The 16596-nt window shown below is 41.6% G+C and overlaps 1 protein-coding gene across 1 annotated transcript; it reads left to right on the top strand.

Moving 5' to 3' along the window:
• Positions 1–6670: 6670 nt before the first annotated feature.
• On the top strand, positions 6671–15758 carry samd10a (sterile alpha motif domain containing 10a). The gene is made up of 5 exons (XM_053425738.1): positions 6671–6946; positions 9011–9192; positions 13827–13995; positions 14077–14217; positions 15429–15758. The coding sequence occupies exons 1-5, from the start codon at positions 6934–6936 to the stop codon at positions 15452–15454; spliced, it is 531 nt and encodes a 176-aa protein (XP_053281713.1). The 5' UTR covers positions 6671–6933; the 3' UTR covers positions 15455–15758.
• The last annotated feature ends 838 nt before the right edge of the window (positions 15759–16596 follow it).

Genomic DNA, 16596 nt, shown 5'->3' with positions numbered 1-16596 from the left:
TACACAACGGTGTGTGTGTGTACGTGTGTGTGTTCAACATATTCTCTGTGAGCTCTTTTTACCCATAGGATTTGTAAACAAGCTCTCATTGTATCACGTGAAGCATGTTGCCGAGCGTCCGAGTACTTTCTGCTCCTGGGAAACAAACGCAGCTTTATTCCGCCGCCCGGCCACAGCTCCACCCAGAGTTTTCCTTGAATGGCATCACACAGTTACAGCTGTTTCAGCTTCCACTCACCTGCCCGTCATAACGCTTGCGTCAGACTTAAGCTGTCGGTGGACTTCTCGACATCGCTGAATTATGACCAGGGTGAGGCCCAGGTTTCCTGCATGCTCATGAAAACAAGTGGAGAACATCCCAAAACCTGCAGGAGTTGACGAAAGTCTGTGCGACACATGGAGAGATACATTTCCGTTTATCCTCTTCTCTGCTTCTTTGTGTCTATTTAGTTTTAACACCAGGGGTCCAAATTCTGAGCCGGCCTGTAAATCCCCTTATGTGTGTTTTGAGTTTTCCACAGAGTCGGGGCCTAACTGCTGTGTAGCTCTGGCAGTGTTTTCACAACAGCACTGGCTCATATAATGTTTGTTTGGTTTTAACTTGCAATGGGATTCCAGATGAGTTGGAGCGTGAGCCAGAAAGTATGAAAGTTGGAAATGTTTTTTCTTCCTGTGCTGAAGTCAACTCCAACAACTCTGAGCCTGTTAACTGCTTCACTCTGTTACTTCCACCGATAAGAAGAAGGTTGTGTCTTTGCTCCTGACCGTATGTTTGTTTGTTTGTCAGAAGGATTACAAACTTTACACAAACTACATGTGTTTCTCTTTCTTTAACATTGAGAGAGAGGCAGTTTTTTAACATTGTCACCAATATACCAGGGAATAATTCATGGATTTAGATGAAAACATATTTGAGGGATATTAAGGGGACCGACAGCTTTAGAAAGAGAGGCGGTGGACTAGTGACAGAAAAACTTGGACTATGGGCAGAAAATTGGGAAGACATCAGACTGGAAGGTCTCTGGTTCGACTCCACGGAGTAACAACAAGAAACGTAACTGGATGGACAACACTTGGATCTGTCCAAAAATCCAAGAGGATTCTCCCTACCCCACTGTCTAGTGCCCCTGAGCAAGGCACATTACTCCCCCAACATCTGCTCCCCGGGCGCCGTACATGGCTGCCCACTGCTCTGTGTGTCCTGCACCAGATGGGATAAAAGCAAGGGACAAATTTCCCTCAATTGCATGAGTGCATGTGTTTGGGATAAATAAATGTATCTTGTATCTTAAGTGTGCAATTCGGTGAAGCTTGGTTGAGTTTCAGGTATGTGCTCTACTGCCATATTGTCATGTTATTGTGACTTCTGTCTGTTTGTAGGTTTGTTTGTAAGCAATATTACCACAAAACTTGGTGGAAGGATGTGGTCTGCCATCCTGGATTTTCTTTCACTGCCTTTAATATTACAGGGTGTTTTTTGACATTTTCTCAAATTTTCCTGCAATAATTCATCAAAATCAGGCACATTCAGACTGTTTGACCTTGGTGGACGAATTCTCCTTTAAAAGTTTAACAAATGTTTTGTGTTAATTTATCAATGGCTCTAACCTGCTATGTATAAAGCGTATCTTTTATTTATCATATAATTAGAGTTTTAAAGAAAACTGTAAAGCATCCTAAGGTCAAAGTTGGGTCTAATTTGCAGGAGTGTTTGTTTTCGAGTGGCCTATATCCACTCCTGTGTGTTCACATCCATGCAAAAGAACAAACAACATTAATTGGTCTCAACACTTCACAAACCTCCACCTTGTTTCCTGGGCTGGGTTCGCTCACCATTTTGCTTTAGTTTCGACCTTTTAATGCAGCAGCTGCGAGTCTAGATGAGCATATTTCTGAGTGGACACAGTTTGCAGCAGTTGTTTTATTCTGAGGCGTCTGCTTCCCAAGAATTCAGTCATTAATTGAGACAAACGTTGGTCTGAACAAACCTCATTTGGAGGCCACATGGCCCGGCACACTTCACACGTCAGCCACGAAGTTCAGTGTGTTTGGCAGTGAGTGCACATATGGTGAGAGCCAACACGCACACACACAGACACACACAGACACACACACACACACACTCTCACACGTCTCCAATTCGACATACCGCTCTACAGAAACACTTTTGCTTTCGAAGCTTTCCATTAATGTGTTTTTCTTTTGTGTTTTATTTTTAACCTTTCAGAGAAACATCTCTCAATGCTGAATCTACTTTTTGTTTCTCAAACTGTTTCTTTGCTGAAGATTGATTTAAGAATTGCAGGAATTTTCTTATTGAACCAAAACAACAGCAAAACTCTTCCTCTGCCCATTTAATATTTGCATAGTCAGCATATTGTTTCCATTCCCTGCTTTCCAATCATTGAATTTAGTTTTAAATTCTGATTGAACTACACTAAGATTTACAGCATATCAATCCACAGCTGTCACTCTCTATATTGCCAATAAATAAATAAATGGATAAATGAAACTAGAATTTGAAGGACAATATTGACAGAAGCTGTAAAGTGAAAAGGTGACTCTCAGGTTCGCTAATTGAATATTGATTTTTTTTTTATATTTAAAAGAAATTTACTGTCGGATCTTACAACCCTGTCATCAGTTATATTTAGTCTGTTGTGTGTCATCAGTATATTGTGTAAATCATCTCTGCGTTTTGAATTTGACAGTGACTTCATGTTAGTAGATAGTTCAATGTAATAACATTGTAAATCTGACATGAAACAAGTCATCACTTCTTTCTTAAAACCAACACACAGGACACTATATCACTGGGCACAGAATAAGACTGCCCCCTTGTGTTCACAAATGATTTAGACATAAACCTTTTAAATGCCACCACATTTTTTTCTCTTTGTGAAAACTTTCAGAAATGTTTCACATCGGTTTCTATTTATAGCATTTTATTCCTGTTTAATAGATTTGTATTGATATTTCTCTTAAGGTTCTTTTGGCCTCGTCTAGTAAAACGCTTTGTAACATAGTTAAGAAGATTGTTATTAATATCCTTATTACTCTTTCTCTTCCAAAGAGTTTCTTCTTAACAGCTACTGGCAAAACTGGATAAAGTTATTATTTGCTCATAGTGTTGCAATATAATTTCGGGGGGGAAATAATAGGCCAGATAGTATTTTCTGCTTTACTCTCGAAAAAAAAACTAAAAACAGATGAAAAGAAATCCAGAGTTTATCATTAATACAAAAGGCAGCTGCTCATTATAAACCTCAAATGTAAACTGTAATATTTGAGGCTGTTTGAAGTTTTTCTTCTGTGGAAACTATTCATTTGCTGCGGCTCTTTTCATCTTTTAGTGCCTTAACCAGGCCAAATGTGTCCATGGTTAGAGTTTAAGAGGAGGCCCAGTGCCCCAGTCCCTGTGTCCTCAGAAACATCTGCAGAAACTTCTCCTTAAATCCAAACTCGTCAACTGGGTTTATAATCCCATGTGCACTTAGTGGTGGAGCGAAGTTAAACTACAATGTGTTTCTGTGACCACTGTTTATAGAGAAATGAGGCAGTGATCCCCAGTGGTGAATGGGAAGATCAATGAGAGCATGTCAGCCTTTGTCTGTGGGAGGGTATCGAAATATATCCCGCTGATGTTGACATCCAGTGTGGCGTCATTTCAAATAACACTGATCACATTATCAACGACAGCAGGGAGCTCCACCTTCATCCACATGGTATCATGTTGGTCTATAAACCAAGAGAGACTCTGTTCAATCAGGACATTCAATGTATAAGTGTTGTTACTGTAATGTGAGTAGTGTGAGGGGTGTAGCTCCCTCCACCTTCACCCTTCCACTCATCCTGAATCTTCTACAAATATATCTCGTTCCATAAGCAACAAAGAATATCTTTATTTGTTTATTGGAATGTTGAGGTCATGCCTTGAAATTGAAGTGAGAGTTTGGGAAACACTTTTATCCAGAAGCAAGGATGAACTGATTGTTACATTACTTCATATGTTTTTGGCTGCAACTTCAAGAGTTTATACAGTTATGGTAACAAAACACAGATTGGTTGGAAAAGGCATTCAGCTGCAAGGTGCTTATTCTATTTCAAACAGTATTGCATAGTGCACTTACTGTAATAATATTCTAAATACTGCAGTTTTATGTGACTTCTAAATAAAGTAAAGCAACTGGAAGCTTCGTCCAACACAGTTTGTATCGATGTTTTCATTCTACTCTCAGAAAGAAATCAAATTAATGTAAGTATTCTTTTAAAGTGATTTAATTAAATTCAAGGCAGATTGAGCATCGTCTTTTGTACACGTGTATTTTTTAAGCCTTTAAATATAATTGTGTTATATTTGATGTTTTAAAACATTTAGAATTTCTGCAGCTTTTTTGTTTGAGAATCATTTTAGACTATTTGCATTTGAACCCATAATAGTAATGTCTTTAAATTGTTAAATTTAAAGCAAAGTCACATCATTAAGGTCTTGAGAATCTTTAAATCTCTGAAATTATAGACCAGTTGTTTTGGGCCTCTTGAACATTATTTCTCAAGTTTGCCTTTAGGGAATTCCTCTAAATTTTGACCACTTGTCCCTTCGACTCAAAGACGAACAGATAAGATTCCAGTGGTCAAGGTCACATTCAACTAATTTGAGTCTGGAGAACTGCAGGTAGTCAAGGTCGTCAAAAAGTATGCAAATATCCCAGCTTTCAATCTGTGCTCACCAGGAAACCTGCTCACCCTCACCTCTCTCTCTCTTGTCGAGCACCACACACAGGTCTGTTTAATATTTACCTTTACTACCTTTATGTTTCCAATCTGCTGTCATCATCACACTTTCATCCCAGTGGCCTGTCTCAGCAGCACAATCATATTTTAGTCTGGACGAGGGGAAAGAAATCGCCGGCTGGTTCCATGTGATAACACAAACACCTGCTGAGTCAGATTCTTCATGGAGTTTTGTATTTAGTCTTTTTTTGTTTGTTGATTTGAACCAAACTTTTGAAAACCAGAGCAGCGTGATATGAAAGTATGAAATATTTATGAACATACAGATGAGAACCGCCACATTTATTTTAATCTGGATCCTTTAGGGGAAATCCCAGGGCTATTCCCTAAAGCTCTTGGCTTGTAGCAGTGAATAAACAAGTTGCAGTTTGCCCTTGATTTTTAGGCCTTTTTTATGTATTCATATTCATAAACAGGGATTTGAATATAGTCTTTCAAAAAGAAAAATGATGGCCTAAAGGGCAAAAAGTGTAAAACATTAACAACAAAATCCTCAGGTTGTGTTGTTGATCCTTCTGCAAATGTTAATGCACTGAACATGTTTATTTCATCAACGTCATGATTACTGGATGCAAATGTCAAGCAGACATTCAAGAAAGCGACAACCTAATTTACTAAATGAAATTTAAAAACAGTGCATTTACTTTTAACAAAGGCTGATGTATCATGTCTGTTTTTCAGCAGGAGTTACATTTACTTATTTTGACTTCAAAAACATTTAATAAATGATCTCACATATTAAGTTGGTGTATAAAGATTCAAGCAGATAGATGGATGGATGTGATGCGATAGACACAGATACAATAAGATAAGATAAGATGGATACAATATTTACTATACAATAGATACAATAAGATACAATAGTACATGTACAATAAGAGATTCTTTACAATATGATAGGATACGATGGATACAATAAGGTACAAAATGATAGATACGATTAGATATGATACATTAGATACAATTAGATACGTTAAGAAAGATACGATAGATATGATATGATAGATGTGATAAGATATCATACGGTGGATCTGATAGAATAGATACAATATTGCACGATATGATGGATACAATACGATAGATAAATACTTTAATATAATATTTGGTCCCGAGGGAAATTATGTGCATCGAGTATATTATATGTCAGTGACAAAGAAAAGCAACACATAGAAAAAGAAAATAGAAAAATAAGGATAATAAAACAAGCATTTACAAAATAAGATGATAGATCCTCCGTGCCAAACAATAGATCCGAAATAAAACAAGAAATAAACTCAGCTTGTGAATTACACACAGGAAATAGAAGGGAATGGAAGATTTGTGTTGTTGTTTGTTGCTGTGAAGCTCAGCGTCAGCATCATCATCATCATCATCATCATCATCATCCTCATCATCCTCATCTCTCCTTCACTCAGACCACGTTGGATCAGTGAAGTGACTTTTTTGGGGGGGAGGGGCAGGTGGGAGCAGGGACAGTGCTCTCTGATATCTGCCCCTCTGTCCTGCAGCTCCTCTGGACAAACCCCACATAGAGGGTCCTCCTCCGCGATGGGCCCTCTGCCCACCGGCGCGCACAGAGCCTCCTTTCTCTCAGACGGAGGCGCTGGGGGGGGGGGGGGGGGGGACTCCCCCTGTAGGACGCTGCAGTGATGAGAAGCCTTTTCATCCGGCTGCTTCTCAGTCTCCACTTGCTGCTGCTGCGCTAATTACAGGGCCCGGGGCTGCACTTTGAGCTCGCTGCGCTCATGCGGGCTCTTGAGAAGAAGCCGCGCGTCCGATTCTCACGACACAGATAAAAAATAACACACGCTGGCATGCATGCACTCAGACGCGCGCCCGCCTGAGCTCGTGGAACCAGTCAGTCAGCTGCTCGGGGGCGCGCGCCTGCATGTCTACCAACTACTTCGCACTCCTCAAGCAGCGGAGCGGACACCGGGCGCGCTCGGATTTTACGCTCTTTGAGGCTTTTCCCCGGGAGGATGAGGAGCGACGGTCCTTCATCCACACCTCGGTCAAAGTTTTAAACACCACAGAGGAAGAGGAGGAGGAGGAGGAAGAGGGCGCAGGACCCGCAGCAGCAGCAGCAGCTCCGGAGGCGATGGGAGACTTGGAGTAGATTCACCCCGCCACTGAAACACCATGGCTGTGGACGGTAGGCAGCTTTACGCGCTATTAACGACTTTAAAGTCGCGATTAAGGAAATAGAAACTTGGAATGTGTTGAAGCAACGTCTGAGTTGGTTCCTTCAGCTCAGCACTTGCGGGACCGGTTTGTCAGGTGTGTCTGTGATTTGCATAAGGTCACAAAGCGCCTGCTGTGGCCTGGAAACCATCATTTAAGATTGATCCAAGATCCAAACATCACATCTGCAGATGAGAACTACGTCAGTAAATCTGCTTAAAGAATAAGAAAGAAGATGCATCACAGGATATGTATGAGGGTCATTAATTAATAAGGTTTTAATGAGGATACAATGAGGGGGGGGGGGGGGGGGGTCTGACGGACAATGAGCTGGTGCTGAAACGGACAGCTCACTGGACGAAGCCAGCATCACCAGTTTGATGGTGTCAGGAATCCTAAAGTTCCCCTTTAAAACCGTTTTAATACTTTATTCTGAATCAATGCGCTTTTGCAAAAACGTAGGATAATCTAGGTGAAGGTTGGAGTGTAGTTTGTGTGTTGTTGTTTTTTAATTCCACACGTAAACGGACAACAGACAGGGAGATGAACATTCTGTCCCCCGACAGGTCTCAGTGCTGCTGAGGTCAGTTTTCTATTCGCCAGGGATCCTAAACTCCCCATTCAAAACCTTTTTTTATCTGATTGTCGCATCTTTTATTTTATTCTAAATCTATTCGCCTAAAATGTAAAGTGGCACAATCCAGGTGAAGGTTGGTGACACGTACACATTTCTGATAGTGAGTAAAGACAAATAAGATGGAGACATTTTTAAACAGCATCGGGGTTGGAGCTCTGACGTCGCCTGTGTGACTGGTGACTATCTTTGAGTTCTCAGCTGTGATTTACTCCATGATGAGGATCCTTTCATCCTGTCGCTCCATCGCATTATGTTCTATGGCTGAAGCCTCCGACAGGAAACTGTCACTTTCTGTGTCGCTTTTGTGTCAGAAATAAAAAACCGAACTAAACACTGAGGAAACTCTTCACAGTTTAGTGGGAATTTAGTCAATGAAAGTGTTTTTCTGTGCGGTGGCTGCAGTTTATACGTGTGTGTAAGTTAATGAGGAATTTTTCCCTCCCATAGTAAAACTAGAGGGAAAAAGCAAAGTCTTACAAATGGTTCTGATTATCTGTATTTAATCAGTGAAAGCAGCACATTTGTGTTTACAGCCGCAGCCTGGGGGGAGTCATAAAGCTGTGAATGAAGGTTCATACGCACACAGTGTTGGAGTAACACCTCAAAGAACCTAAAAGCGCACATCGAGTTTTATTCACAACAATCCGATGCTGCCGGTTTGCCTTGATGAGTGCAGGGCTCTGGTTTGCTCCACTTCTCAGCGGGAGGTGTTGCATGGCAGAAAGGAAATAGCACAAAGAGAGGAACACCAAAAGACGCTCGTTTGATCTCCTCAAACCCTCACACCCCACGACGCTCTCTCCGGTTCTGTCCTGCTTTCAGATTCTCTCAGTCAATTTAAGATGTTGAAAGTGCACGTTAACGCACACACACGTGCACACATGGTTCCGACGCAGCGAGAAAATCCTTCCAATCTGGCACATGAATCAGTAATGACCCGTGGCCTCCTGCCAGAGTCTGTGCCGGTAACAGCATGTTTACTGTAGTTGCACACTTTCTTTAATTACTGGATGTTGGGAAGCCACCTGCTGTTGAGAGGGCTTGGATGTTTGCCTACAGGCCTCTTCGTAATGATGAAGAAATGGCTCGTCTCACAGCTCTGACATTCTTCACCTGCAAGACTGCACACACACATACTCACACCTGACCACCGTTATACAGGAATTACCCCGGAGCTTGTCCAGGCTTAGAGAACTCTGAGCGTTGCCTCATGCCTCCATGAGACCTAATGACTTCATCGTCCCTGTATGACGAGCTGTCAAGGTGCGTTGGAATTAGTTTTCGAGTCATGCAGAGCCGGGGGGGATTTTGCAGAGCAGCACTTGTTTTCAGGTTTGTCAGAGGTTGCGTTCAGGTGCAGCTCTGTAATCACTCCTCCTCCTCCTTTTATCTCTCCAGCTGCATCCAGTTTCAGTTTCTGCAGGCCAGCTGTGGAGTACCGAGCTCTGTCCGAGGACTTCAAGCACCAGCTGAGTCGGCGGACGGGTGGGAACCTCACCTGGCACGATGGACGTGGACAGAAGACAGCAGGAGGCCGGACGGTGAAGCTGCTGCAGCAGCCGGGCACTGAGGCCCTGCAGGTACTGAACCCCTTCATGACCTCAACTCCTCAAGCAGCACGTTAAGTTCAGCGACTGATGAAGCATGACAACCTCCAAGTTTTCTTTTTTTTTCTTCACCTAAGATTTCACAAAACAAACTGACAGGATCAGATAATAATCAATAAAACTCTGGAAGTGATTTATTGTAACAGGAAAATCGCTCAAGTTCAAAGTGGAATCAGACTTGCTTTAGAAAATAAGCAAGAAGGTTTCTGGTTTAAATCCCAGTTGGGACTGCAGCGTCCTCCCATAGCCATAAGAGACATGCAACTTGGGGGCTAGGTTAATAGGAAAGTATAAAGTATTAGTGATATACATGTAATGAAATCGTGATATGTTTGCTTCATCCAAACCATTGTTACAAACTGAGAATCTGGAGTCTTGCTGCTGAGATGAACACTGAACTGTTGGTTTTTTTGATGCTCCCTTGACGCTCACGCTGCGGCCAATCACACGCAACTTGACTCCACTGAAACCTGAACTGAGTGGGGTGAGGTGTGGTGTCACGGCACAGGGAGCCTCTTGTACAGCACTGGTCATTCGGTTGATTCAATATATCTGTTGCAGGAGAAGTTGTCTCTTATGTAACTTTAAACTCCAACAGCCCCCACAGGAGTTCTGTCATTGTCAGATGATGCTTCGTGTGATTCGATTACTTCCTCGGTTAATCAATGTCCTGATTCAAATCATGAGGTATCTTACCGATTGGTTAGGTTAGAGGACTAGTTACTGGGAGTTTAAATAACCTGGTCAGACCCTGGCCCATGAAAGAGAGACAGTTAACACACATCTATTGGGAAACAAGATTAAAGTTAGTAAGAAAGAGAAACTATAACTTTCACACATCACGTTTATCCTCACAGGGCTGAACAAGGTGCGACATCCTCTGTCTCTAAACCTCGAGAGTGAGGAAGAACTAAAGAAATCCTTTTATATCTAGACAACACAGAAACCTCAGAGAGAGCAGCTACAGTGCTGATGTAGTTACCTATAGTTCTATAGAGACTCAAACCGAAGCCTGGTAGTTGCACGTGCATGAAGACATTTCTGTGTTTTTGTGCAATTCCTGAAATTCAGTCATAAAAGTAGGTTAATTCAGTCCATGCTTCAGTTCAAGTCGAGGTCAGCAGCGATTGACCCCGAGACGCACTGATGCATCTTGGGTCGAGTATTGCGCAGCGCATACACAATAACGAGAGGGTGCATGCAAAGGCTGTTTCTTCTTTCTACAATTATGTGAGAAAATGCTAAAATAAATCAGAAAAGCTGCAGTAGTTTGTTTTTTAATTCACAAAAAGTGAAGATGTCTCAAATTCAGCTCGACTTCAAACACTGGAATCACAGAAATAAACGTTTGGTTTGAATATATCTTTTTTTGGATTGGTTCCAAATAATAGTCACTATCCAGAAACAACAGATCGTTAGAGACTCACAACAATAAAATGCTTCTGTTCCTTGTTTTGCAACTTTCAATTTCATTATCAGCAAAATAACAAATCCAATGCTCACTAACGAAAGCAAATCTTTCCCTCGTCGTCTCATCAACATAAAAAACCTTTCAGACGTCTGTATGGAAACGTCTGAAAGAAGGAGCTCTGCTTAATGTGGCCAGTCACCGTCCTCTGATGCAAATGGACACTTTGTGAGCAGAGAATGGACGCTGCTCTGGCCCAGCGGGTCGGTGGGCACTAACAGCTAACAGCCTTTTAGCATGACTTCAATAGCACAGGTCACTCACCACTTTACACTGCAGCACCACAGTGTTTCTCCTACTGGGAGCAGAGGGAGACAGGATCTAGTTTGATACAGTCGGTGGATGTTGTGTTAATAAACATTATGCAAAGCCTTTTTGTTTTTTAAATTAATCTCTTAATGTGAAGCGCCGTCCCTTCCAGTCGTGATTCTGCCTCAGTTTAAATTCAATCTTTCTCTTGATAATGATTTTCCTTATCTGATGCAGCAGTGTCTGCTCCCTGCATTCAGCGAGGATCCATTTCTTTATTGTAAAATGGCCTCATTTAAAGCCCTCGGTAACAAGTCGGAGAGTCCGTGCCTTTGTCTTCAGCCGATGAAAAGCTCTTGAAGGACGGTTATGAGCTGAAGCCAAAGCTGCAGACATAGAACTGGGCCGGGCTGATAACAGAGTTGTGCACAATGTGTTGGTTTGTTTGCTTTCAATCCGTTTGGATGCACGTAGCGTCGTGGTCGGTTTTATTTTTGTCTTGAGGAACTTAAAGTTAATCAGAGTCGTGTGTTCGGAGGATGTGGAACATGTGGATTTGACTGTTTCTCAGCGGGAAACTCTCGTCCCCTCCTCCACTCTCCCTCCTCTCTCCCATACCATGAGTGGAAGAAACAGTAAACACTCATTACATTGTCTCTCAGTCACATGAATACCTCCATCTTTTATCCAGCAGCTGCCACTGGAGACACAGAACCACACAATACTTCCCCTAATCGTTTAAAGACACGTTTTCGTTATCTCTTTGTCATGAAGTCATTGTTCACGTAAGAACATTCCTTAATTCCAGCTTCTGAATGGTGCTCTGTGCTTTTCTCCCTCTTATTTCATATTTAACTAAAAAGGCTGTTTTGTGTTTTTTAAACCATTGTTCAGACAAAACAAGTGATTTGAAGACGTCACTGCGATTTGCCATTTTTCATAGTTTTCTGACATCTGGACATCAACAATACAATGAATTGCTGCATCGACTAAATAATTGCATATTAATTAATAATGAAAATCGTTGCCTGCAGCACAAGTGGGGACAGAAGGGATTTCGGGGACAGTGCAGTCTGAGAAAATCTGAAAAAACTCAGAACTCGCTGAATTTGTTTTAAACTGCATGACTGATGAGAGAGTTCGATTAGTCCCCCACAGTGTTACACCCGCTCCACACGTTCCTAGTAATGTATTATTGATGAAATGAGGAAAATGTTTGCACCACATTAAACATGTCGGAATTCATAATATATGTGTCGCGCTTTTAGAAATCTAAAAGAAAACTTTGAGCGCTTCACGGAGCTGAAATGCTTTGTTCTTCAAGTCCAAGGATAAAAGCAAAAACTTTAATAAAACTCTGTGGCCGCGGTGGTTTGGACGTCTGTCAAGAGACAAACGTTTTTCATTTAACTTGAAAAGGAAACCACACATTGTTAATGAATGAGTCTTTGTCTGGGGTGTTTCTGTTCACGCTGTTTGAGTATTCAGGATTTACTTGTTGTTAGAGAAACATTAGATTTGATTTTTAACACTTGGGTTTGCTTGTTTTTGTCAGTTCTTGTCATGGGAAATTAGATTTAAGTACAGGTTTCAGGTACAAGTGTGAGAATGAAGATGTTTTTAGGATTATGAACTCAATTTTCATTCACGCGTCTGTTTTCTATGCAAGATTCTGCAAAAATGGACTGTCTTTTAAAATTGCGAGGTTGTTTTTCAACATTTTCCTTGATTTCTCAAAGAACAATTCACGAATCTCGATGGAAAAAACAAACAGGTTAGTTTAGGAGACTGATATTTAGGAATCTTGTGAAAATTGGTGCAGATCTAAACTAACTGGATCTAGATGTTGTGGTTTCAAAAGGGAACTGTTGAGCCTTGGCAGAGGTGTGAACTCTCTGAGAGCCCTTCTAGTTGATGAAGACTAATCTTCTGCACAGATGTCCGATGAGGAAAGTAATTAACTCGATGAGCCTCAGTTCTCCTTACTTGAACATATGATCAAATATGATTAAAACATGGATCTGTGACCAGAGAAGATTCTTAGAACCAAACAGTTACATGTTTCTCTTTAGAGATACACATCCTCAGTATTATCTCACATATCAAACTGTCTGAGGAACTCTGAATTATTAAAGCTGATTGACTGATCAAAACCCCGGTTTGATTTCTCCTCCACCGTTTTACATCCTGAACATCTTTAAGATTAAAGAGCTGCATCTCAGGATCACACCTCCCTGCACGCTCCTGTGTCCGTGCTGCTGCTGCTGCTGCTGCTGCTGCTGCTGATGTCCCTTAATGCCGAGTTTGATCTACAGGCACATATGGTCCAGTCGTCCCCGTATGCTTTAATGAATCTGAAACCTGCTCCTGTGCATGTATCTGCATATGAATCATGTACGTGTCTGTACCACGACCTGTTTGCCTGAAGGTGTTGAATACTGAATCATGTTTCAACCCGGGTGGTTCTCACGTCACATGTTCATAATTCTAGAAGGTTATGTTTTCATGGTTCTTTGTAAATTACTGAACCAATTTCCATGAATTCTAGTGGAGCTTATAAATCTCCCTGCAACTCCTTCATTCCATAAATTAAATATTCAAAAGTCCTTCTTTTTTGACTGGGATCTATGAACATCCCCATATTGTGCCTAATGGTTTAGATTGAGAAACCTCTGTGTATAGAAGGATGTATCTATATGAAAGTGTGAATGGGACTTTCACTGTGAAGCCCAGTGAATGGTCGATACTTGAAAACCACCATTTAAACACCGTCCATTTAAGTTCTAACATCTAAACTTTCCTGCTGAAACCTTACGAGCTTTAATAAAAAGATGCATTAACTCACAAACACTGTTCCTTTAATACGTGTCCACCTTTTCTCTTATTTCAGTACCGCTCCCATGATAATTATGGGATTTATCACACGAGCCCGACACAGCCGAACCTGATCCGCCCGGTCGTGCTCTGGTCCCAGCAGGACGTTTGCAAATGGCTGAAGAAGCACTGTCCTCACAACTACCTGACCTACGTGGAGGCCTTCTCCCACCACGCCATCACAGGTCGCACGGCTCAGAAAACTAACCACAACACACAAAGGGAGAGGGGGGGGAGAATTACTAATTCAAACCCTCTGCTTTCAGGCCGGGCGTTGTTGCGTCTGAACGGGGAGAAGCTGGAGAGGATGGGTTTGGTTCAGGAGACGCTTCGACAGGAGCTGCTTCAACAGGTGCTGCAGCTTCAGGTGCAGGAGGAGGGACGCAACCTGCAGCTGCTCAGCAGAGGTGAGCGTGTGTGTTTTCATTTTCTTTCACTCTGTTCACAAACCTTTCCTTTTGAGGTATAATTCAGCGTTTTGGGAAATATATCCACTATCAGGTCTGTAGAGTGGAAATAGAGCTTCAGGCTGCAAACGGCTCTTGTCTGGCTCTGGTTAGATATTTTTGTTTAACTTGTAGAAAAGTGTGAAATTACAGTCGGGTGGTTAGATGTTGGATGATTTCCCAGCTGGGATTCCTAACTTCCCTGGTGTCTGCTGTCTGCCCTGGTAACTGAGCAGAGCCAAACTTCTTTCAGCATCATTACCTTCCATTGCTGCGAAAACCTGACCTGAACCTGGAGTTGGTGAAGAACAAATTTCGAAGAGAGTGATGGTGACTTTTCAGGATTTAGATGTAACCAAGTTTCATCGAGCTGTAGTTTTCTCTAGAAACGTTCCAAAACAATGTTTCCCTTCCTGATACCGATTTTGCGTATTGGCCGCCTGTGTGTTTGCATCTGGAAACTTTTTAGAACCTTTACCAGCTGAATGCTCCTGTACCGGTACAGAAGTGATGATATCTATCCTTGTTGTACGGCTCAGGTTGAAACCCTTTGAAGAAACACAAAGACAAACACTTCAGTCTTGTATGTGGACACGTCAACATTTAGCTTGTGGGACATTCCAGCGTGAGATGCTCGACATCGCTGACACTTCTTCTCCGACGCTCTGAGAAACCTTTTCTTGCCGATGGCAGTTTCGGTGCAGCTGATGTTTTTAAGCGACCAAGATGAAGTAAATTCTTGAAATAAAGAAAATTGCGGTTTCATCTGGGTGAAACTAATATTCTTAAAAGAGGCTGGAATTGGATCAATACATAGATTTGCATACTCTGCGATGTCCGACCCTCCATCACTTGCAGTATCTGAGGTGTTTTCAACGCTGGTTTCGGAACATTTCTCGTTTTTTCTTGCCCAAAAAGCTGACATCAAGGTTTCAGTCTCTTACAGAAGCTGCTGTAATTAATGGTGATTTATCCGAGCCTTGCACAGATTTACCCACAGGAGCATGTTTCATGTTTTCAGAAAGACACAGATGAAGTTAAATCTTCACTTCAGCTCCCGTCTGTTAATTAGTGAGCTTCAGAGGAGATGATACCAAAGCAGCAGGACAGATTTGCAGAAGGAGAACTTGTGCTGAACTTTATTTTATTAATGTTGTCTCTCTCTTTTGCAGCCGGCTCCTTTGGAAGGATTTCATAGTCTGACGGCTGGACGAAGTGGACGCTGTGGACTTACTGGATATATGGAAACAGAACAAAACTCAAATGTGAATCACACTCGTGGAATCAACTCGAGTGACATCCTGACTTTTATATGAAACGGAAGTCGGAGGCTTTTCATTCACCGTGTGCACGATGAGCAGACGTCATCTTCATGGACGGACTGGGATCTGTGACTGGGAGCTGTGGACAATCTGTTTCGTCAATTTATCTCTCTTCTCTGTTATTGAATACAGTGACCAATCCTCTCTCTCTCTCTCTCTCTCTCTCTCTCTCTCTCTCTCTCCCTCTTTTTTTTTAAATGTCTGAAAAAAAGGAAAAATAAATTAAAAAAAACATCAATGCCTTTATCGGTCTTATTCTTGCAAATTCTCTTTCAGAGGTCAGAAATGTGTTGAATATATGGAAGCCAATTTTTGCCACTTAAAATTCTGTAAAACTTTAAAAATGTATAATGAATTTAAAACAACCGGCTGCCGAACTCTAAATAATGACGTAGTGACTCATAATAATGACCTCATATCTTAAAATATTGACAGAAGCTGCTTTCAGACATGCACATGAACTCCAGATAATCTCCTGTCGTTCTCCGGTGGGTCTGTGTGTGAGAACACAAAGGTCAGCCTGAGAGCCTGTGGACTGTCACACATGTAAAACCTCTGGATAATGTGTGAAAGAGCTGATGTGAGAAAACAGCCGGAGGTCCTCTGCAGCGTTGATGACGTTTCTAACACAACGAAGGCAAAAGGAAACACAAAAGATACAAATATCTCAGTGGTGAGATTCACGTAGAAGATATAGATGAAGATGTCAAAAGAGCTTTTTACGATAAATCTGTATTCTTTATGTTCTTTAATAAAAACACATGATCTCTGCAGTGGAGATGATTCTGTACGTCCTGCTGCTCCAGCTCTCACCTGAACGCTCTGGATAATTGTTGTTGATTTGTTGTGAACGTGTCCGAGAATGTTCATGTGTAAAAGGCAAATGGAGTTATTATTATTATTTATTTATTTGATTAGGACAGTGCACATTAATCAATATGTCAGCCAGAGCATCAATATAAATATGCCGGAGTTAGCTTAATTGCTAATTTTCATCCGTTGTCCTAAGGCAAGTCAA

This window comes from Pleuronectes platessa, chromosome 6 (assembly GCF_947347685.1).
Source record: "Pleuronectes platessa chromosome 6, fPlePla1.1, whole genome shotgun sequence".
Taxonomy (NCBI): domain Eukaryota; kingdom Metazoa; phylum Chordata; class Actinopteri; order Pleuronectiformes; family Pleuronectidae; genus Pleuronectes; species Pleuronectes platessa.
This window is presented reverse-complemented; position numbering and strand designations above follow the sequence as displayed.

Coding starts and splice junctions, on each gene's coding strand:
- samd10a (XM_053425738.1), top strand. Junction 13,996..14,076: donor CTCCCACCACGCCATCACAG/GTCGCACGGCTC, acceptor CTCTGCTTTCAG/GCCGGGCGTTGTTGCGTCTG. Junction 14,218..15,428: donor CCTGCAGCTGCTCAGCAGAG/GTGAGCGTGTGT, acceptor TCTCTTTTGCAG/CCGGCTCCTTTGGAAGGATT.